Below are 24011 nucleotides of genomic sequence, written 5' to 3'. Positions count from 1 at the left end.
GAGCTTTTAACTGCGTGGTACAGATTAAGACAGGTGGGATTTTTCATGCTTTCACCTCTGTTTCCTCTAAATAGGTTTGTGTCTTGCAGCAGGATATAGTGGAATAAGAATCATCAGCCTCATGGGTTCCAGCTGCTTCCTCAACAGAAAAACTGCATTTTATTTGGATGAGCTTTGCTGTCAGTCGAATATTTTGAGAGCAAGACAGTTTCTCCCCTTCTGTGCATCTTTCCCACCCAGATGTTTGATTCTTTATTGTGTTTTATTAATAAGTCCAATGCTTTCTTAGCTGTAGGGCTGCAATGCAGAAAGCAGATGCTCCTATTAGAAAACATTCCATGATATTGGAAGCTTAATTTTCAAAGGCCCAAAGTCAGACTCTTATTATATTTTCCATTTGTTTAAAAAGAAAAAAAAATAAAAGAGCCAAAAGTATTCTTTGTGTTTATGGTAAAACTGACGGTAGGTTAACAGCTCGGAAATACAAAGCTGCAGCTCCGTGGCTGAACAAGGAAGATGATGATTGTTCATCTGCAGAGATCACTATTTTCTTCTTAGATGAGATCACAGTGTTTCCTTATGTAGCTGTGAAGCTTTAATTACAATTCATAATTATTTATAAATTACATCCGTGTAGGCCCTTCCTGTAGGAAGCTGTGTTTTTATTGGCAGAGGGTTGCAGGGGGAGAAGACTGGCAGGTAGGTTTGAAAGACCACAGGTGGACTCTTATGGGTACTTGAAAGTAAATGTTATATTTTTGTACTTAAAAGGATACTGTGAAACACAAAGCAAGGCCAGAGATGTCAGATTTCCCTAAATGCATGGATAGTACGAGAACAGTTGAATGGGATGTTTGCTTGAGAGAAACAAAACAGCCCAGTTTTCCTTGATAAAAATAACAATTTTTGAGTTGTTTGATCAAAGACCTCAGAGTATTTCCCCCCCCCACCCCAGTTATTAAAGAAGGTGCTGTCAGTGTTGCGTTGCTAACACGCTGCTTCAGTTGCATGCAGTTATGTGTCTCAGTTGCGTCCAGACACTGTATATGAGCATAGCAAGCATAGTCTTAAAACATGACAAGGGTATATTAAAATATATCTGTTATTAAAAAATGTTGGTAGAAAATAGATAAGGCACTAGATTAAAAAAACACAAACATGGTGTTCTTGGTAAGTTGTTTGGTTTTGCCGATCGAGATTAGAAATGCTTCCTGAATTACAGCTGACGTGAGGGAGTTGAAATTCTGTTCTTATACCCGTGCTAAAAAGAACTTCTCAACTAGCGGAATTTCACAGGTTTAACTGATACAGCATTACTTCCCATGCCTTTATGCAGTTTGTTTATGTAAAAAGCTGTCCTTCAAGGACAAGAAAAAATAGCCTCTTTGCTTTTGTATGTTGAGTAATGAGGGATTTGAGAGAATGAACTCTGTAGTTCTCTGGAAAATGAGATTTAGCTGATCACCTCAGGATACTGCTTCCCAGCTGTGCTCTCCCCTTGAATTTTGTGAGTTATTTTGTGAATTGTTTTCCAACAGATTTTTTGAGGAAGGCCAGACTTAAAGTAGAGTATGTATTGTTTGTATTGCCTGGAAATAAAGAATCATTGGCCTCTTACTTAGTTAAAAGGGTTTCTTTGGCGTGATTTTACAATGCTAATAGATTTGTTTTGGTTTTGCAGAATGATATACTCGCTTGAGAACAAAATCAAATTAATCAAAACTCTGCTTTAGCTTTTTCTCTCTGTTTTACCAGTAACACCTCTGTTTCCTAAGCATTTTATAGCTCCTTAATCCACAGGCAGAAGTTAATATCCACTTTACTGGTGGTATGGAAAACCTAGAGAGATAGGTAACATGCCCAGAAGTACAAAGTCCAGTCTCCCAAGTCCAAGAAAAATACGAGAAATGCTAAACCATTATTTTGTTCCTTTTCTCATTTCCAGGTTGAAAGTTGGAGTAAAGTTGTATTGTTAGTTGTAACTAAGAATTGCTGTGGCATTACTTATGCCCCATTGACTGTGGAGCTTAGAAGTACACACATTTAAATACTGAAGGAGCACTTTCTTCAGTGTTGTCTAGATTATTTAGTAATAAAGCAGAGTTTGTTTTCCATGGCCTGGCATGGGCAAAACTGCCATGGACTCAGGTGAAACTTTCACTTGGAATGGCTTCTGGTACAGGCTCCGTGTTAATCTAGTTGTTATGTAGTGTCATTCAGAGGATGATGTTCAAGTAGATGCTCTGGAAAGCAGAGCACCCTGAGATCGTGTTAAGGCAACGGTTTGAGTGTCTGGATTGTTGCATTGAGTTCAGAGCTCAGTCATAGTATAATGATGGAGGTACAATTTAAACTTGCTGGTTTTGTTAGATACTGAGCAAGAAGGAGTCCTGAACTTAACAGGGGCAAGCAGGAGTTTAAAACTCTATTGCTTCACATAGATCGTTGTAGTTTAGTGTGAAAATAAAAAGTGGTAGAATATGGATCAGCAAACCTCAGGATTTTTCAGTCATCTAAAATCTGGTGCAGTTCTATAGGAGAAGGTTTAGGTATTTTTTATAACAAGAGTCCTTTCTGGATACAGTCATACATCTTTCTAAGTTTTCTATGGTACTGGTAGTAAAATGGATTTGTGATCTATGTAGGCAGCCTGAAATAGTTGCAGACCTTCTTGAGCTTACAAGAGGCTTACGCACACGACTGACTGCTTGCTCAGACTGCAGCTATATTGTAGAGTGACGATGTCTCCTGTGCTGCTCACAGTAGTGCTGGGAACACCCTGCAGCTGATGTGCCTTGTGCTGTCTACGGTTTCTTTAAACTGTGTTTTGCTTGTCTGGATAATGTTCCATTTGCATTTCTTTGTGCAGCACACAGATGGTGTTGCCTCCTGAGACACTGTAAATAAATCAGATGAATTCTTGTTGTGTGGCTTGATTCGCAGGAAACTAGAACTACCTTTGTGTAGTACTGTGTGCGTATAATGCTAGTGAGCCTTTCTCCTACGTTCCTTACCCTGCTGAACAGCTGCTGCTAAAAGCAGATGGACTTTCGTAGCACTTACTGATACAGCCTTCCAGAAAGTTATGAAACTCATCAGTGCTTCTGCAATTAATATGGTGGCAGTTCATACTAGTTCAATTGTATATTTCATGTTTTATTCTTCAGAAGAAGAGGATTTTCTTTAGTCATGGCCCAAGTTCACAGGATGCTATATCCTTTTTGAGAGTGGCCGAGCACCCTTGCTTCCCAGTGGCATAGGCAGCAAACCCAAGTGCTGCACAGATAGTAGTTTTATTCTCCAAGATAGTAGTTTTATTCTCCAACAGCTTCCATGCCCCTTGAGTGTCTCTACAGCACCAGTTCATTTTTCATTACAGTTAGCACAGGTTCTCTGCTCTCTTCTGCATTATGCGTTTGCCAAAATGAGCCTTGTGTTGTGCTTTTTAATTCATTTGACAAGTTGAAATAATGTTGCATAACTCCTTCTATGGATCTCTGAATTTTCAGATTCCCGTATATGTTTACTTCCATAGTCCCCAATACTGTTCAGTGGGAGGACTGTGCCATTTCGTGTCCATACGCTGCTTGAGATTTTCACATGGGAGATACTGTCTTCTGCATTTCCTTTCCAGAGCAATCAGAGTGCAGATGTTTCTGCCTTCAAAAATGAAGTGCAGCTTGACTAGATCCACACAGTCTGCTTTTTGTGACCACAGTCGGTACATGTGTCTGTATCTTCGTTGTGTATGTTAGGATGTTTGGGTGCTTTAACCAATTCAGTGGGAGAGGTTGGTTTATGCTGTGCACCCAATCGCTGGCGGGTGCGATGCCCTCACCCAAAAGGTGCTGTCAGTGGAGAGAGGAAAGGTGTTTCAGGATCTCCTAGGGATGATGGGGATGGTTGCTGTAACTCATTTGCTGCAGGAAAGGTCTGCTACCCATTCACTTCTCTTATGCAAGGTTTGTCAGTGGAGATGACATAACCATGTGCTCCTATTAAACCTAAAAACCTAGATGAAGATAAAGAAATTGGGAAACTTGTGTTGGCTGGCGAACAGCTAGGAAATGTGTGGTGCACACTTGGAAAATGGAGAGCTTGTAAATAACATACAACGCTTGTGTCTGTGTGGTGGGTTCTCCAGATGATGTGAAAGGAAGCCAGAAGAAACATTTTGTTGAGGCAGCAAAGAGTTGCTGTGGGAGAGGAGGAGGAGAGAAACATCTCTCTCACCTTGCGCGCAGCTCCACATTGATAATGTTCTTAACAACACATAGGCAGTGGCCATGTAGTGTTCTCCTGAGATGTTCCTCCCTGCTCGTGCATTGTACGTGGCACAGCAGAGTTAAACCAGTAACTTCCCTGTCTGACTGCTGCTTCTGTGGGTGGTCAGGTTCTGCAGATATGACTCACAACCACATTTTTTCTGGTGGTGTGCAGGAATGCTAAATGCCCCTTGGAGTCTAGTTGGATGTTGGTTGCTTAAAGTCTTGAGATATGCAGAATCCCATTTGTTTCTGGCAACTGCTTGTTTCTCATACAAGTTACGGGGACACCAGTCAAAAACTTGTAATCTTTTTCTCCAATCTGCTCGATGTAATTTTTGCTTTTACCAGCCTTCTGCAAGTTCAAATACTGACCCTATGTTGCTTTGGAAAAAGATTAATTAAGACTGGATTCTGCTCTTACTACCTTTTTGTTATTTTGGCAAACGAAATTCAGAGCTCAGGTTTTTCTCTTGACTGGTCAGGTTCATACAGCAGCGTGATTAATGATTTCTCTTGACAACTTCTGGTAATTATAGTTTTATTAAGGTCCAAAAATAAACAATGCAATCTTCTCATTTGCCCTGCATAACACAGCTTGTACAATTTCTCCCAATAATTATCTCATCCAAACCCAATAGCTTGTCACAGAGATCTTAGTAAACTTTTCCACTGGGGTTTTATTGCATTCTGTCAGCACAGCTATGGGAAAATATGTGGCTCTTCAGTTTGTTCGTAGAGATAGAAGATAGAGGACCCAAATTAATTATTTCACTTAACAAGATTAATGGAAGGAAATGTGGCATGCTCCTTTATGTTATCAGTTATTTATAAGATTTCTTCAAGTGAAATGCTCCTTGCTATCTGATTACCAGAGGCTATTCACTTTGGCGTGAAGCTACTAAACAGACTGATTTTTATATCATTGCTTCAGTTTGTTGCTTTGTTCCAAAAAGAAAGAAACAAATAGGAGGAGAAGAAATGTCTGTACTGAAACATTCATCCTTTTTCTTTTAAACCGGGGCTTGTCTGTAGTGGTTTTGCAGTGGGTGCTGGCATTGGTGTTGGGGATATATCTTGCTTTCCAGAACATTTTCTTAACAGGCTAGAAAAAATGATGCTTGATTTTGGCAACGTGCCCTCTTCTCAAAACTTGTTTCCTGCTTCAGCTAATGCAGAAAGACCACACCTAGCTTTGGTTGTCCTCTCTTTGCCTCAATTCAGGGAGTGCTGTAACAAAAAGGAAGGAAAAAGAAGCTTGGACACCATTCCTAAACAAGCTGAAGAGTATCTGAAAGTATCTGTAGGAATATAAATATGTATAACATAACTTAACATACAAACTAATTTTGTATGTCACTAAAATGCACCAAGAATGTGAAATACAGCAGCTGTTTAAAAAGTCACAACTGACCTATACAAACATTGAAGATAGAATGTGAAAACAAATGGTGTATATGTGTGTGTGAGAAAGATGCGATTAGATAAACATGTTTTAAACATCTGGTTTTCAGTTTGATTTGTGTATGGTCTCCTGTGAAAGTTGCCTTGAGTTTTTTAAGCGGTCTTTGAGTTACAGAGCATAGCTCTGGATTGGAAAATCCTGGTTTCCCAAGAACCAGGATTCACTTCGCACTGGTGCAATGTTATCTTCGAAGGAAGACAAATTATAGATAGAAGTAAATAAAACAAATGAGGATCACACAGTAAAACACAGGCCTTACCATCTAAAAAAGAGTAGGTATAACTGGTAGATACTAATACCTAGTTCAGAAGATCTGTGAGAAGCAAAACCAAAGCCTGGAAAACTCTTGGTGAATCCAAAAGGGGATGGAGAGGTGCGATATGGGTGTGCACATACACTTCATTTTAAATTGCTTTAGCAAACTTTAAAAGGTATTTTTACAAACACTGTTTTATAAAAACAAAATGTTGGAACTGTTTTTCCAGCCAGAAGCATCTTAGATATATATCCAAGTCTATGCTGCCTTAACCTATAGGAAGTATAGGCCTTACTTCAACAGAGTGTTTAAGCGTGTGAATAATTCAATACTTGTCCTGGCTTCACTCAGATTACTTTTTTCCTTGAATTTAGAGACACACTTAAATCTCCCATTGAGTTGGAGTCGTGCTCTCGGCAGTGGCCGAGCTCCCGCTGGAGGTCTGCCCCTGTTTGGCACCTGCCTTCTGCAGGGAGGGCAGCGAGATCACGGCAGCTCAGCTCAGGCTCTCTCCCTTCTTTTACATTTCTTTTACCTGAAAGCTAGAAATTCAAGCAGTGAGTCCTCCCGTGATGAAGTTAAATTAAACCACAGCTCACAAGCTGTTCAGTGACTTGCTCACAAATGTAAATGTGTGGGCTTACTCTACAGATACTCCTGTTACGAAATTTGTTAAACACCTTAGTGAAACGCTGTCCTTCAGGATGTCTTGTGCCAAGGGCTATCACAGAAAACACTTCACATGGCCGTAGCCCTTCTGACAACACATCCAGTGAGCCTGTGTGGGAACCAACAGCACGTGGCCAGAGAAACAGACTGTATATAGTGAAAGGAAATGGAAAAAAAAAAACCACCAAAAAACACAAGCTGCAGCATTTACATCTCAGACAGTGCTTTTGAGTTTTTCAAGACATTACAGAGATACCAGTCTTAGAAAAAGCAGTATTTCACTACTTCTTTCAGTGCAAGTTCCTCTAGGCTTGGTATTGACTGATGATTGCACAATCCTTCATAAAATGTAGATATTATTGCAGGTTTTAATGATACTCATTGGCTACTTTTCCCTCTTGCATTCTTTTTTACAGCGGTCCTTTAATACCGCATCTTCAAATGTTTAGAAAAGAGGAATAGCAGGTTCCCTAGCTAAATATACTGTGAGAACATGTCACTCACATTAAAGTGTTAAATAGTAAAAATATTTTCTGTTTGCAGTTTGTGTGAAGTTCAGATGCTGGTCTTTCCCAGGACCAAATCTGAGAAAAGTGGAGACGATTAAAACAAATGGATTTGATTTTTCTCTAGGCATTCAATCACGTAAGCCCGGAATAGCCGAAAATCTTTATAGCACAGCTACATATTTATCAAACACAATGTTTTGCTTTGGTTTGCTTCTGAGACTCATGTAACACTGCAGCGGATGAGTGAAAGCAGAAGTGGAAGCAGAGTTCCTGTTGCAATTGGAAAGGAGGTAACAGATGGAGCAAAGAGAAAATCCCTCGTCTTTCTAGTCTACATTTTCTCTATGCCATCTCATCAGTATAATGGGACGTGTTCCCACCGGCGTCTCTGCAGGTTAGGAAAACCGTAATAGTTACATCAAAGATCACACCTTATTGTAGTTCTATCGTATTGTTTACTGTCCTCTCTCTTTTTCAGAAATGTATTTTTACTTTTTGGTCCTTTAAGCATGTTGGTTTAGCATTTCTGCACCACCCTGGAATAAGAGGCTAAACGCATAGCTCCGCTGGAGCTGGCTGAGCCACACCGACACGCGCCAGCAAAGGTCCCGACCCGTTCTGTGCAGGCAAACGTGCCAGTCTGTTGGGAAACAAACACAAACCTCCTCTTTAAACGTCAGTTCAGCTTAAATGGAAAATTTCTGAATAATGTAAAGTACAATAGAAAGGTCGTAGCTCTACATGGTGTTAAAAATGGAGTTTGTAATTTTCCTCGTTTGCTGTGGTATCGGCTGGGCTGCTTTGTCATCTTCACCTGGAGGCATTCGAAATCTGAGAGACCTGAAATTGTTGTGCAAATGTGACTGATGAAACGTCTGCCTGTTGAAAATACTCATAAATAGCCTGCTTAGCTGTGAGTGTGGAGCATTTTGTAAGTACTGAACTTGATTTCAAGTTGTGAAGGGGCCTAGCGAGCGCTGAGCACTGCACAGGCTCGCCCCAGCAGCCTGCTCCGTCTCCTTCCTCACGTCCTGCCAGCCACCGCTGAGCTTGTTGTCTGCCAAGGGAGAAGAGTGCTTTTGCAGTGATAGGAAATGCTCGCTTAGGGCAATCAAGAGATATCAGTATCTTCTTTCACTTGAGTCCTTAAGGGAGGACTTAAACCTGATGCAGTGCACTACTTTTTAAATTTTAAGGTTGGAATGCACTCTGTGAGTGTTTCAGTGTCCTGTAATGTTGTTAAAATTACATCTTTCTACCTGAAGAAGCAGTGGTTGCTGAAAGTGTCTGCGTTGTAGAGTTTCTTCAGCACTGTTGGGTTCTTAACTAGTTCAGCAGAAATGTTGAAGAAGTGGAAAATAATTCTTCTTTTAATAAAAGCTTAATTTTCAAGAAAGTAGAAATATTTTACTCTTTTAAGAATTAGAAGCGTATTATATCTAGCACAAAGATGTAACAATAAGAGAATTTCCCTGGATGCTAAGGTATAAGTGTACATCTCTTGAGCATCTCTAAGATGGGGAGAGAAATTAAAATGCTGAAAATAGAAGGCATCTAAATTGTGGATTTATAAACCAAAATCAAAAGTTACGACACTGAAAATGTGAATGCAAATATGGACATGCTCTTAAAAATACAGAAGAAACTCAGGCCTCCAGAGAAAAAGATTGGGAAATGAGTGCAGCATCCATCTATAGTCATTGTAGAATAGTTACCACAACGTTAAGAGCCAAAAGAAATATGTGCTGTGATGTATGTATATTATACTTGCTCAGTTGTGTGTATTTTAGAATAAAATAACCTCATATGAAATGATTATTTGTTGTATAGAACATGTCAAAGGGCTGAAAAAGCATCTTGAGGACCTGACATTTAGGAATAATAGCATTTTAAACTCCATTCTAAAATTTTTAATGCAGCTTTTTCTGATAGAAGATACTGTATGTAAAGGTGGTGTTTTAGATTTTTTTTTTCTTAAGTTGAGATGTTTGGGTAAGAAATGGGTAAAACATCTTAAATCCGTTCTGTAACCTTACTTGATTTGAATGCAAATTACTGGATTTGAGCACAAGTAACTAAGCAGTCAGTCTCATGCTGTGTTTTGAGACAAAAATGTGTGTTTTTCAGTAATACTGGCTTAACAAAATTGGGGGAAAAAAGCAGCAACATCATGAAGATGGAAAATTCATCTTTGTTAGCAGCTAGCTTTAATTCGGTGTGTTCCAAGGAAAACTACATTCACCAGGTGTCAGGCTCACTTGGTTTCAGTGGCACACCTGAGAAGAGATCGTTTTTGTCCCTCAAGGAAGGGCCCTAATGAAGCCCTCGAGGGCTGGCTGGCGGTGTGCGTGGCGGTGCCTGCAGAGCAGAAGGTGCCTCAAGGAGCGTGAGAATGTTCTCCGCAGTTTTGGACCATATCGGATGTTCAGCCTTAGCTTCAGGGTTTAAGCTAGTCTCTAGATCTTGCAGGTCAGGGAAAAGGGGGAAGTGGGGCTGGAGAGCACGTGGTGGGTTATTCACACCTGTCCACTGAGCCTTGCACCGTTCTGCAAAGCAGCAGGTGCTGGGACTGACAGTGACACTGGCAGCCTCTGGTATGGGCTGCTCCAGAAGATGGACCTTGGGTTCTATCCAGTACTCCAAGCCCTGGCTAGACTCATTGGCTAAAATCCATTAGTAGATAAGATCATCACAGACGTGGTTTCAACCTGCCTGTGCCACTGAATAAGGAGACAGCAAGCCAAGCGTTATTATATGAAGGAACAGGATGGCTGGGGAGTGAGTGGGTTCTCCTCCAAGTCTTTTCTTTCTTTCTTGTTTTCTAAACTAATCTTCTCCCTAAACATGTACCTGTCTGCTGTTCACCTTCACCCGATAAATGTAAATGTATCCTGGTTTTTAAAAGCTGGATGTGCAGCAACTCTAGTTTTCAGTGAGCTGCAGATATCCATGCTATGCAGAAGTAATAGTATCATGAAAAACTTAACCACCTTTCTCTTGTATAGCCCGTGGGTGTTTTTAACCTTACCGAATGTCTAAAGACATCCGAATTGCGTCATCTGTGTTACAATTGAGATTTTAAATAGATAATCGACAGCAAGACATATGAAGGTTTTTAACCTCAGAAGACTGTTAGAACGGCTTATATAGTGTCGGCAGACAGTGCTCTCTTTTCCTGCTCCGGAAAAGAAGGGAAGCAGCTATATGAAACGCTAATAATCTCACTGTGGTTTTGAATAGACTAGACTTGAGAGCCTCGAGTATTTTTCCTTTTCCCTTTTAACTGTAATTTTATTATTGTATTGCTGCCCCCATCTCTGCTAAATATGGCTTTTGAAATGTAAATCATATCATGTTCTCAGAGATGCGCATGACACCCTCAGCACTGTTCCTCTTTGCACTTCAAAGAGCTGTGTAGTCACACTTTGCATCTTAGCAAAATCGCAATATTTGCCTTCTGAAGATCTCCTTTAATGTGTACAATCAATCCCTGATAATGTGTTTTGTTTTTTTGTTCCCTGGAGTCTGTTAATTTTAGTGTTGCTACAGGTTATCAGGAAACGTAATTTCTTCTTTTTTAATTTCTCAGTGAGCGTGCCTGAGGGAAGAGGAACACAAGCGAGGAGAGGCAATTGAACATCAGCATTGGCCGAGACCTGAAAAAATGGTGCTGGATGAACAGAGGATTAGAACTTAATTGTAAAAGGGAAATAAAGTCTTGGCAGGCGATTTGCTTCATTTCCACATTCATCATGGCCCAAATCCTCTGGCTGGCTGGTTGATGGGACTGTCCAACGCTTCCTACTTTGGTTCAGTGCAGATCCCCTTTACCTACGGATCGAAAGACCTGTGATCAGGTGGGAACTGGATGGTGCCAAATACGGGAATGGAAAAAGAAATGGACTCTGACGAGCTAAGATGGAAGTGACTTGACAGCTCCAAGCTCAGCAGTTGTCTCCAGTAAGGACAGGTTAAGACGGGAATCTCAAGCTTCGCTGGGAGAGCAGTATGCAGGAAGCTGGTTTTCAGGCCACAAATGCTTTCACAGGTAAGGACATCCATTCTAGTTCAGCTCATAGTCTTGGGACAGTTACTGGAGTTTAGAAAATAAATTGAATAGGTCCTGGCTGTCGTTAGCGCCTTGTAGTACTTTCAGTTCAAATAATAATTTAAAACAGTTCACTTGAGGAACAGTTCAACACTTGTATAAACAGTGAGTAACGTAACACAGTTACCCATATTTCAGGCCCTCTGAAATGGATGGCCACAAGCCTTAGGGAAGGTGTATCTCAGCTTTCCTCGATAAAGTACTCATTAACAGCTTAACAATGAGTGGCCTTCTGGGTCAGTATAAAATCTAGTCTGTTGAGTTGCTCTTGTGTTCAACACGGGAGTTTGGCAAGGACGCAGGATAGCCTCGTATCAGGAGGCTTCTCAGAAACATGTCAGTGTTGAGCTTTATCTCATCAGCCAGAGCACATCTCTGGGCAGAACTTGCCAGGTACCTTCTCCTTGTTTTCCCTTCCACTGCAATGCTTGAACATGCTGCAATTCTTGAACTGGCAAAACTGGAGGGTTTAAATGGTAACTGTTTCACCTGAATCCAATGTCTTTCCCTGTAGATATGTTGAAAATAGTGTAATGAGAAAGAGGATGCCAAGGTGGTGAGTCTCTCTGAGGAAAGCTCCCTCTAGTGTAAAGTCTGCTGGAGTTCATTCGGTGCTTTCCCTGTCTGGGCTGGTTTCTGAGTTGAGAGGTGGGAGAAGGAAACGGGGATCAGAAGATCCTGCTGTTTTGTTTTCCACATCTGCCATCCAGCTGAGACCCTGCGAGAAATGGGTAGAAAGTAAACTGGATACGTCTCTTGCTTTAGTAGTCTAGATAATGGGTTAGTACTACAGTGAAAGTTAGTGATGTGCAAGACATTTATTTTTCCAATTTAAAATTTTTGCCTTTAGAAGAAGTTTACTGGATTGTGGGTTGTATGCATGGGAAGATCATTTTCTGTCTCAGGCTGCTTTACCCTGGGCTGCTTGCTTTTCTGGGAGCTCGTCCCAGGAAGGAACGCAAAATTGTTCATTTCCTTGTGGGCCAGCTCCCACTTTGTCCTTTCCCAAAGCAGATCCACCCTCAGAGGCTGGTCCCACCCTTCTGGCTGCAGTGGGATGGTAGCTCTGTGTCCGGCTCTCCACACCAGCACGTCGGTTTGGAGCGGCGGGGCAGTTCTGAACTGTCTTCGTTGCCTCGCGTTGCTTTGATTTACAACACGGTTTCTGTGCGTGTCGGCGAAACGTGTCTTGAAGGAGAGGAAACGGGAAGCTTTTCTCCACATGTGCTCCAGCGCTGATGGGAGATGTGAAGTCTGGGACCACCGCAGCACCCCCCTGCCTCCGCCTTGCTGGCAGCACACTCCTACAGCTCCCCACTGCCGTTCTTGTCCTGTTTGTGCATCTTCCTCCTCGATGCTTTCTACCAGCCCTCAGCTTGTTCCTAGGAGTTTTTGCCTCTCCTTTGCTCTCCACCAAAATTCCTACTGTGTGGATATCTGTTCTCTTCCTTACCTGCCCTGCCTCTGCGGCTTTCTCCTTTGCTGAAAACCTTATTACCTTTAGTACCCTTGCAATATTATATTATTTTCTTTCCAGTTTTACACTCTTCTGCCACAGCATCTGCTATCCCTTAGCTCCCAGAAGGTACAGGTCATTGACACTGTAATCAGGGTGCTTGGGCAGCAGGGTGTCAGAAAGCTGGTAACCTTGTGACTGCTGCTGGGTGGAAGAGACTGGGCAAATAGCGCTGCACAAAGTTCAGGGAGGTGAAACTGAGGTTCCTGGAGGCCCAGGACAACAGGCATGTTGTGGTGACAACCTAGCAGATTCAGACCTATTCTGGAGACTTTAACAGCATGAAGGTTGCTGGATCTTTCATGAGGAATTCTTATATTATTTTGGAGTTGCCCTCAGGTAAAGATGTTAAACATTTTCAGATCTTGCTAGCTGTACTAAAGAATTACTAAACATTGAGTTAAGTTGCACCATACGTTCAGGAGACTTGTGAAGGAAACGGGCAGGAGACTTGTAAAGGAAACAGGTTGAAATATCATTGCTTTATATGAGGAGAAGGCAAGGACTTCTGTTTCTTCCAACTTGTATCAAATTGATACCCATATTTGCTTTTTGGAGATCTTTCTATTTCCTTGTTAGATTTATGTAATGCATTCATCAGTAAACAGTGAGTAGGTGTGTATTTCTTAAGAGAAATTCATTGGACGATGTTATGCTAATCTAAGAGTTGCAATAAAAGTGTAATGGCAGGTGCATGTGGTTGCTCCTCTGATCCTTGCCATACTGCTCCATTTGTTTTGTTGGATTGCTGGTTTAGCTGTAGGAGAAAACAGTAGCTGCTAGCAGCAGAGGGGGCATGACCGCATGCAGAAGGGAGCTAATTTGTACAGAAAAAGCTTTGATGTCTGAAACCTGTGCAGTGTCAACACTGAATCTAGCCTTGCTAAGTGATTGCAGCTATTGCAACAATCGGAGTAATCATTTGAATTTAGAACTGAACAGAGTGCTGGCAAAAGAAGCCTGGGAGGATGATGCCTCTGTGTAGCCACCTTTGGAGTATTTCATAAACCTCCTTTCCACTCTGCTAATCGCTGTGACCTGGAAAGGCTTACAGTTAAGGCTAGGAGATATTTTGATCCTGTCTGTATGCTCATTTTACTGGCATGGATGCCAAAGCTGTGCTTCTTTGCAGATGGTTCTTGTTCCAAGAGATGGGCTCATCCAATCACTTCATCATATATTACCAAACAAGCTTATGGATAGAGCTTTTTCACTTTACTGGCTAAATACTAATTTCTGTAGATCATGCAAGTGTAAAAAGTTCAGGATTAGCAAATGTAGAAAAGGCAATGAAAGGGAAGTGCTCCTAGGCTTCATTAGGAAAGAGATGGCTGAGCCTATGGTGGTAAAAGGCAATTTGAGTGATAGCAGTCATGAGAGAGCGAGCTTATCATTCTTCAGAAGATGAGAAGAGAGAACTTGAGAATAAAAGCAATAGTATGCAAGACCATAGATTGCATTTAGCTCATAGAACTGATAGGTAACATTTCTTGGGAAACAAATCTAAGAAATTCAGGAAGGCTGGCAATTTCTAAAGAAACTAACTTTTTATTTTCCAGTCACAATAAAGAATAATAAAAGCACAAATAAAAGGTGTCACAATAAAAAAAGTGTAAGAAGAGACAAAATTGCATGATCTGAAAATTGAGGACTCATACAGAAAGTGGAAAGTAGATACGTTACTAGAGATGAGTATAAACGAACAGTAGAAGAATGCAAGGGCCAAATCAGGTAGGCTAAGGCGCAAAACAAAGTACAACTGATAAAGGACACGGTAACAAGGACACATGCTATGTTCTCAGTAGTAATAAGAGGAAGACTGAGTTTCCGGACTACTGGTTGAGAAGGAATGACAAAACTCATGATCCGATAGCACAGAGAGGACCAAGTAGTTCATGACATTTTTTGCATCATTCTTTGCCAAAAAAGGGTGACCTGTAATCAGGTGGCAAGAAAAGGACTGCTACCTTGAAAAGGGTAAGAATTCCAACTACTGCAGGAACAGAACTGATTGTAAACAAATGAGATACGATAGTAGGTATTTTAGAACAAGCTGGAGCTTATTAATTTATCTCTGCAACATAGGGTGAAATAGCTGAAGCAATGTCTGAGCAGTTAGTGGTTACACTGGAGAACATTTGGAGAACAGTCTAGGTTCAAAAAAGATGTGAAAGAGCAAACACTGCACGTACATGTAAACTTTCACGGGTCCCTCTTTTGGCCTTTGGAGTAGATAGCTTCTCTTAAGTTCTTGGGGGAAAATGTTTGACTCAAGTATTGACTGATTTTTTTTTTTTTTTTTAATAAATAGCCTGTAGATAATAATATGATAAATGAATTTGCATGTTTTTTTTACAGAAGGTACCTTGTCAGTGGAGCCTAATTTCCCTGTAAGTAGAGAAACAGTATATCTTGATTTTTGGAAGGCTTTTCACCCTTTCATAAACAAGTTGGCAATATGGGCTACAAGGTGGGTACACAGTTGGCTGGAAAGCTGTTCTTGGAATAATTACTGGTGATTCATAGTCAAACTAGAAGGACATGTCAAGTGGGATTCTGCCCTGGATTGCCTGAAAATATTCAGTATTTTAATTAATGACTTTTAGATGATAGAATCTGCATGCAAAGTTTCCAGATGATACCAACCAGGGAGAGGATGTAAACCCTCTGAGCACAGGATTAGAATTCAAAATTAATGTGGTATGTTGGAGAACTGATCTAAAATAAGTATGATGCAGTTCATCAAGGACAAGTTCTAAATTATGGTTGGGCAGGAATCATCAGCTGTGCAAATCAAAATGTAGAATAACTGGTGAGGCAGCAGGTCTGCAGAAAACAGATGGGCAGTTGCAAGAGTTCAGAAAATGGTTATGAATCAACAATACTATGGCATAAATGTTATGCTAGAATATATGAACAGGAGTCTGCAAAATAATTTTTCCACCCTACTTAGCATTTGTGTGGCTGGTGTACTATTTCTGCTCTGAGCACTGCTCTTCAGGCCCATTGGAAGCATCCAGAGAAGAGCAAAAGGAAAGGCCAGAGTTATAGACAACATGACCCTTGAGAATTGAAAAAATGGTCTTTTTCAGACCAGAGCAGTAATTCTCAAACTTTCTGAAGATGTTTTACCTAGGTTCCCATGAAGCAGTGGGGATTTGTGCCGGGGTATGTGTCTGATGCACTGAGCTACATGCCAAGATCTGGCCATGATACAGCTGTGCTTTGATGTGATGATCAGAAGGACCACCTCACTTGCATACTTCTTAGCTGCCATGAAGTACTACACCTTCTGCCTTGGCCACTCAGTGCTGTGCCCGTGCTAGGGTAACAGTGGTGGGGATCCTGGAGAGCCAAGGTCTATTTTTTAAATTAGCTACTTTTGTCACCAGTGTGTGTTTTGAATGCTGGTTTAGGCGAACAGTGTGATTCTGAAATCAGCTCTTCATCATTGGGGAGCATGTGGCACAGGGACATCCAGGATGATGAAAGGATAAGGGGAACACCATGGGATGGATTAGGAATCAGCGTATGAAGCCTCCTGATCTTGCAAGGTCAGTTTAGGTCCACCAGGATTTTGTTAGCTCCATCTCAGCACCAGCTCTGTCAGACCTAGACTGACTCAGAGGCATTCCTGCTCTGTGACCATCAGCACTGCTAGAGGGATTATTATCTCTGGCACTATGGAGACCAGAATAAATAGTAAGAGGTTGCTCTGTGCAGTGGACCCCTGCCCTTCAGTCTACCACTGACTTTTCCTGTCACCTTCTGATCCAATTCTGTCATGGCATCATATCTTCTCCCTCACACCTTTCCCTGTGGAAGTGATGGCACCCTCAAATCTTTCCATAATCCCTTGCAGCCTTATGTCTCAAGGTAATTTTCATCAAAGCTTGACCTTGGGCCATATCCAGAGAGGCCAAGTTACTACCAAGGAGCAACTCCTCAGCTTGGCTGATACTCCCCCAGGCCCTGCTTTAGCAGAACTCATCTGTTAGGAGATCCTCATGCTCATAGGAACGCAGCTTGGTGGAGCTTCTCCATTCTCCCCACCTCTGCTCTTATCCCCCTGGCACTCAGGACTTCTGTTGCATTTCTTGTCCTGTGTTTCATGCTTTCCCAGCCTCTCAACTGCCTCTTCCCCCGTCAGTGCCCAAATCGCCTTTCTCTGTACTGAGGCTTCTCTGTCCCCCGCCCTGTTTGTACATCTGGTCTCGCTTCTCCTCCAGATTTCCTACCCTTCTGGTAGTTTTCCTGCTTTTCACTGCTTTCATTCACCTTCTTATGTTTCCAGACCTCTCCACTTCCAGACCAACTCACTACAACTTAATTCCAGGTTGTCTAAAAGCCTCTTCCCCTCTTTTCTAGGCTCAACCCTTCCTCTTCTCGTCTGCCCTTCTCTGGGGTGAGTACCTTTCCCCACATCTCTTCCACAGTGACTTCTGCTGCTGGTTTGTGTGGGACCTTTCTTTGCAGAAAGGCAAGCTGAGAGCCTGCCACTCAGGTTATCTTCTCTCCCCGCGTCTTGTTTTGCTTAACTGCTGGCATTTTGGGTGAAGATGTCTCTGGCCTGGGGGTGGTAATTCCAGAACAGGGAGGCTCCTTGAGGGGATTATAGGGGAGACCAAATAAATTGCTTCAGCAGATTGCATATGACTTGATTGGCCATTGTTTGTTTAGAGACTGGAAGAGTGAGGGATAACCGTTTAAAAGTATATGGAAATTATAGGTAGTAGGAACTGTTTTCCGGTTCTGCTGGGGATAGAGCACAAAGTAAGAGACAAGCTTACTGTGGTGGGGAGATTGAGGTCAGACATTAGGAAAATCTTTCTAATGGTAAGGATAGTTAAGAACTGCAGCCGATTGCCTGGGGAGGTTGCAAAGTCTCCGTCACTGAAGGTTTTTAAGAACACGTTAGACAAATGTCTGTCAGGAATGGTTTATGTATAGTTGATCTTGCCTGGGGGCGGGGGAATGGACTTTATGAGAGCACTTCCGGCCTTACTTTTTTTGTGATTCTATTATTGCTGGTTCCCTGGACAATAAATGTACATTTTTAAAGTTAGTAACCCACCTGCACTACTCTATCTTCTCAGTGTTTAAGTAGATTCTGTTGAGCTCTTGAAATAATTGTTAAAGGACAGATTAAGAGTCTTATGTGTTTTAAGTCTTAACTCTCTTTTTGCTGGAATATTGCTCCATTGCATTCCTTCTAGCCTGGCCGCCTTCTTTAAACATCTTATTTTTGGGGGGTGTGACATATGTTTCTATGTCTGTGCAACTTGTACAGAAATATTTTAATGTTACAGAAATACTGCATCCATTCTTCTGGTTCACAGTATGCAAGTATTTTAAGAAAAGCTTTTACCACTCTTAGATAGTAAACATATTTAAAAGGTAATTGTTAAGAATAATCAAAAATAGGGCAAAGTCAAAGCAACCACTCTTTGAGGTTGTTTTCTTTATTATGAATAAAACAGTGCGATTTACTTACCATCAAATATGTAACTGGTGTATCTGCTGCTGAAGGTAGCCTTCTTCCTTGGAATTATGATGGAGGCTCAATGTAAAACAGCAAACCAGGTTGGAAGTGTCTTCTAATAAGTATATAATGTAATTAATATTAAAAGCAGTTGAAAGCTCATTTATACATTAACACAGGTCTCCCACATTGCTGCTGTCATTATTTGCATGATTTTCAATTACAGATAAACATTTCATTTAAAAAATACAACTGGAATATGCAGCAGAACATTCTCATCCCCCTCTGTTTCAGTTTGTTTTCATCTGCCTCGTGAAGCTGGTCCGGTCTTCCTAAATTCTCTGCTATTTTCTTAACAAATGTATTCTTGTTTCATGAATTCTCAAGGTTACTATGTCACTCACGGACAACCCTTGCTGTCTCTTAGTTCTTGGGAGAAACAGATTCCTTTTTGCAATGCCCCTTACTCAGCACACAGTAACAGATCACATTCCATTGTATTCCCTTAGATATTTTGAGTGTGCAATTTTTGGAGTACAGATAGTATTCGCAGCAGAAATACATGGAAGAAGATATAACCTCAGTCTCTAAGAGTCTGCTGTCTAAATATGTTACACTCAGTAAGTAGCATTTGTTGAAACTGTTTTAAGTATAGTAATGCATAGCTTGGAAGTCTCCTCTTCAGGGTTAAATGCTTTAATAGAGTTAGAGGAGAGTGAGAAACTGTGAAAATCAATTCACGAGCAGAGGTGCCATGTGAGAGCAATAACTTTTGGTCACAACCTAGTTTTCCTGTTGTCCTTAAGATCAGTGATTGGAACAGCAGTGCTTTCTGCTTTAGGTTGCTCTTCAAATCCGGGAGGTCGGCTTTTAAGTGTTGATGACAAAGTTTGTGTAGGTGAAATGTTGTGTTTTCTTCTTTCTTTCCTTTCACCTCAAGAAAACAGATAGTTCTCTGCAAACGTCTGATTGAAGGACTGTTCAATCTGTAACTGGACAGGTACTGCCTTTGCTAATTGAACTGTGGCAGTCCTTATGCAAATAGAGGGACATTTTACACAGGCCAAGGATTTCATATTTTAAATGCTTCTCCTTTCAATTTTTTATTTAACTGGTGTAGAAGTCCTGCTTGTTTGTTTGATTTGATGAAGTACTATATACTTGTCTACTTACTAAGGGGGAGAGTGGGAGAATTTGGGTGGTGGTCGCTTCCAGAAGATGGCCTTGCTGTGTGAAGCCACCTGGAGCTAAGTGAATGTGGAGGCAGAGAAAGGCAGAAAAGAAGCAAAGGGGACTCTAGAGGAAATGGAGTGGTGTGTTGTCCTGTGAAACACCTTGAGAGACACTGGGCTCAGAAAAGGATCCTCCACAGACCTGGCATTCAGTCCCGATATTGCAGGCTACTGCATCACGTAACACCATTCATATCAAGCTCCATCCTAAAATTATTACTCTGATCTGGAAGGATTTTTTTTGAGCTTTAACTTTAAATTAAATTCTCATTAATTTTCATTGAGTTAATTTAAATTCAATTTAAAAGTCTTGAATTTTCAGTCTAGATGTAGCCTTGGCTATATGTGCGTGGTCCACTTGTTCTTATGACAGTTAGTCCAGAACCCAAATGAAAGGCTATGGATTGTGCAGGCCAGGGTGAAAGAGGGTTCAAATTTAGAGAAGTATCATGGCCAATGCTATTACTAAAATTATTTTATGAAATAGTGTATTGCTGAAAATGGCAAACTTCTCCTTCCCAAAGTCATCATTATAGAACCATAGAATGGTTTGGGTTGGAAGGGACCTTAAAGATCATCTAGTTCCAACCCCCTGCCGTGGGCAGGGGCGCCTTCCACTAGACCAGGTTGCTCAAAGCCCCATCCAACCTGGCCTTAAACACTGTCAGGGAGGATACATCCACAACTTTTCTGGGCAACCTGTTCCAGTGTCTCACCAGACTCACAGTAAAGAATTTCTTCCTTATATCTAGTCTAAACCTACCCTCTTTCAGTTTAAAACTATTCCCCCTTGTCCTATCACTACATGCCCTTGTAAAAAGTCCCTTTCCAGGCTGCTGTAGGTCATGGGAGAGAATGCTCCAGCATGTTCAGGGAGGATGTTGAGCCTGGATCCTCACCTTTGATAACCATTTTTAGTAGATTGTATTCAGCTGTAGCATTACCATTTCAAAGGTTCTTTGGAAATGCCCATCTGCTGTTTCTCATTTCTTAATAGTACATGTCACAGTGCCTTTGCATAGTACAACTTAATCAGCCAAATGGCCAATTCCAGACTGAGTATGACAATAAATTTAGCTGTAAATATGCTACATTTCAGTAGCATAATAAAAAGGCAGACTTTTTGAATGGACCAAGCAAATGCTTAGTCCCTCAAGTAAAAGCTGGAAAATAAAAAGGGATGAAAACTGATTGTTAAATTGCCAGTATATGTTTTCTGTTAATTCTTTCTAATAAATTAGGTAAGGTTTTTGGGGGGGTTTTTTACTGTTTGGATTTTGTTTTTTTAAGAGAAGAGATGGGATATGACATTCAGGTGTGTCATCAGGCATGCCATAACTCATGTGCAGGGAGGAAGAGGAGGAGGAGGAGGAAGAGGAGGGCCTCGCCTCACCACACCAACGTGAGGCAGGTTGGAAATGAGTTTCGTTACACATTAAACATGCTAAAAGAGGAAGCATAAAACCCAAATCAGTGCAAAGCTACTGAAGCACTTGACTGCGCCCTTTTGGAAGCTGAGGAGGTAGCCTGGCCGAGTGGAAACATGAGCGATATTAGCCAAAACCTAATTTTATCCATGTAAAAATGATGCAGGATGTTCCCATGCGCTCAGCTCCAGGCAGTGGTGTTTTGAGTGAATAGCGTGAGGTGAAGTTTTGATCTAATGTTTTGCTGCTTGGTGTTTCTGTAATGTCAAGCAGGCCATTTGACTTGATATTATATCAATTTTCTTTTACCATAAAATAAACATATTGAATTACTGTTATGTTTCTTTGTTGTATGCTGTAGCAATGCCTTTACAAATCAGAACTTGCAGTTTGTGAGAACTTCACAAAGAAGTGAAAATACTTGATGTTGCAGGATACATGTTGTGGTGAAAAAGCCTAAAAGTTACCGAGGAGAAAGTAATACCATGTATACAGAGTTAAATGTTACATTTACTTTGCTGATATTTACACTCTTTTACTTTTTAGGAAAAGAGGCCAGGATGCATGGGGATTAATTTACTTGTCAGGCCTTTTTTTTGTTGCTGTTTGGTTTGGTTTTTATTCAGTGCAAGATTCTTATGGGTGGACACAGTTCTTCCTCTGAGCCTTTCTACGAATGCGCACGTTCCAGTGGATGTATCGACTGCGTCTCCCATCCTGGGGCTTGGCTTTCCTCACAGAAGCACTTTGTTATGGAGCAACATGGGTCCACCCAAGCACGCACCCCACACTGCGCCTCTCCCAGGTTTTCTCCCCGGGGAGTGCCCAACCCCTGCTCCAAACCCTTTCTAGAGGGGTGCTCCCACCCACTGTAATTTCTATTCAGCCCTCAGCAACAGTGAATAAGCAAAATGTTTGGTTTCTAGTGGGATCATTACTTGCTAATAGGGTGTAGCCTTCAAGCCCCGCCAGCCTCTTACAAACACCCAAAGATACTCTTTTCCCTGGAAGAGAATATGATGCAATACTCTGATACATCTGTAATAACATTGCTACTTTCTGACATCCCTCTTGTCCAAAGCTGTGCTGGTGTCGGGCTGGGAAACTGCTGGTTTCTGAACCAAGGGGGCTTCGAACAGGTGGGCTTTGAACAGTATCTGGAGCCCAGACACTTGGGTTTTGATATCAAACCAAAATTCCTCTGTATCCTTTCCTGTAGTCACCCCACTATAATTTGACTATAAAACTTACCCAGTAGTTTGGGCAGCTGAATCCCTAAGCTGTCTGTGAAAACCGTCAAGATGTGTTTCCCAGGGGTTTAAGCAGATGTATCTGTGTGCAGGTGTCAAGCGGGGGCACTCTCCCTGCTCTTCACGGGTCCGTTTCCATACTCTCTTGTGCCAGGATTAACAATCTGTTAACAGCAAAGAACAGATTGAGCAGTATGTCTTTCATAAATTGTGGGTTTTGATTTTATTTTTTAAAATTTTCTGTCCTATTGTGGGATCTTTGTGTCCTCAGCTTTCTTGCTTTCTTCACTGGAAAGTTACTCCCTTCTGATTTAAGGGCAAGAATACAGGAAGCTTTGTTTGAGGAGTGGGGAGTTAACAATGAGGATTTTTTCATGATGAAAACACCCAAAAAGAATCCTACTGTACAGCCAGCATCTAAGCAGCATCTTCAATCCATGCCTCTGAGGATAAGCTCGTTCCTGTTGTTTGTGGGTAAAATGGCTTCATTCAATGCCATTTGTTTACTGGCAGCGCTGCGTGCCTGTATGTTGTAGGTGTACATATGCTGAGAGGGTGGGAGGAGGACCCAGGACAAGGTACTGGCTTCAGAAAAGCCTGGAAGACTTGCTTGGCTATGAATTGTTCAAGAATTGTCTGTTTATCCTGGAGGCTTAGACTATACAAACCAGTAATTTATACTGGCTGAAGACGGATTCACAGCCTGCCTTTGTACTCAGTCAGTCCTTGATTTAAACGAAAAAATTGGGAGTTTGTGCATGAGTCTCACTTTTTCCCCTTTCTGAGCTTTATTATACTTGATTTGTTTATCTCAAAAGAAATACTCTAGAGATAATATCTGCTTCCAGTTGCTCAGAGGGAGAATTTGGAGAGACACATGACCTGCCACAACAATGCAAGAGTAAGTTCAGAAAAACTTCGCTGTTCTTAAGTCAGGATGTAGGTGGTATCTGTGAACTAAAGACACTTTGTTTTTTCTCTGTAGAGATCATAACTTTTATGCCCAAACCAGTGCTATTTACAGAAATTGTTGGACAGTTTCTATGTAATAAAATGGGTAGGGGTAAGCTCCAACAATAAAGGCAACAAGGATGGTTCTTGAAGATGTTTTTTATTCAGTGCCTTCTCTAGTGTGTGCATGGAAAAAGTGACATAGCATTGACTTAGTGGCTATTGTAAAATCTCTCAAGTGTGTTACTGTTTAAAAAACCACATTATTCTACTTTTTGATATAAACAAGTTAATGCTGTCTCAGGCGTATGACTCCTGCTCGTAGTGATCAGAGTTGCATCAAGGAACCTTCAACTGAGATGAGGACCCTGCTGTGTCAAAACAGTGAAAGTCAGCCCCTTTTAAAATCTCAACATCTAAAAAAGGCAAGATAGAAGCAGAGAGAAGAGGTACTGCTGTCCTGCATTTACAGCTAGGCAACTAAGGCACAGATTAAATGTTTACGTGGAATGAGCTAGAAAGCTTGGCAGACCTGTGAACTAAAGCTAACAGCCTCTGAATCTGAACCCAGTATGAAGCATGAGATTATAACCACAAGTACTAATATATTTTTATCTCCAAGTCAGCAGTACACCTACTGCACTATTTTCTCCTCTTTCCTCTGTTGTATCTTTATTCTTTTTACTTGCTGCCGTGGGGAGAAGAACATGTCAGTAGGATTTCTTGTGGAAACTGGAGGCTTGCTTTATGCCAACGTTGCAGGAAAGAATTTCTCTGAAAAAGAATTATAGCTGCCCATAAAATATGTGACACAAACAACCCTTCTCATCTGCAAGTATTAATGGTGCATTGGGAAAAAGGGGGTGAGGGGGATACAAGAC

At 41.3% G+C, this 24011-nt stretch overlaps 1 protein-coding gene across 2 annotated transcripts in view; it reads left to right on the top strand.

Annotated features, from left to right (window-relative positions):
- LDLRAD4 (low density lipoprotein receptor class A domain containing 4) overlaps nt 1-24011 on the top strand; it is a 293179-nt gene that overhangs the window by 95027 nt on the left and 174141 nt on the right. For both annotated transcript variants that reach the window (XM_068395926.1, XM_068395927.1), the window contains exon 2: nt 10754-11212. In XM_068395926.1, coding sequence (XP_068252027.1) covers nt 11173-11212 — 40 coding nt within the window. In that variant the 5' untranslated portion in view covers nt 10754-11172. The remainder of the gene's footprint in view (nt 1-10753; nt 11213-24011) is intronic.

The sequence above is a fragment of the Nyctibius grandis genome, chromosome 3, assembly GCF_013368605.1.
Source record: "Nyctibius grandis isolate bNycGra1 chromosome 3, bNycGra1.pri, whole genome shotgun sequence".
NCBI classification, from domain to species: domain Eukaryota; kingdom Metazoa; phylum Chordata; class Aves; order Nyctibiiformes; family Nyctibiidae; genus Nyctibius; species Nyctibius grandis.
The sequence above is the reverse complement of the archived record's forward strand: the minus strand, read 5'-3'. Positions and strand labels throughout refer to the sequence as shown.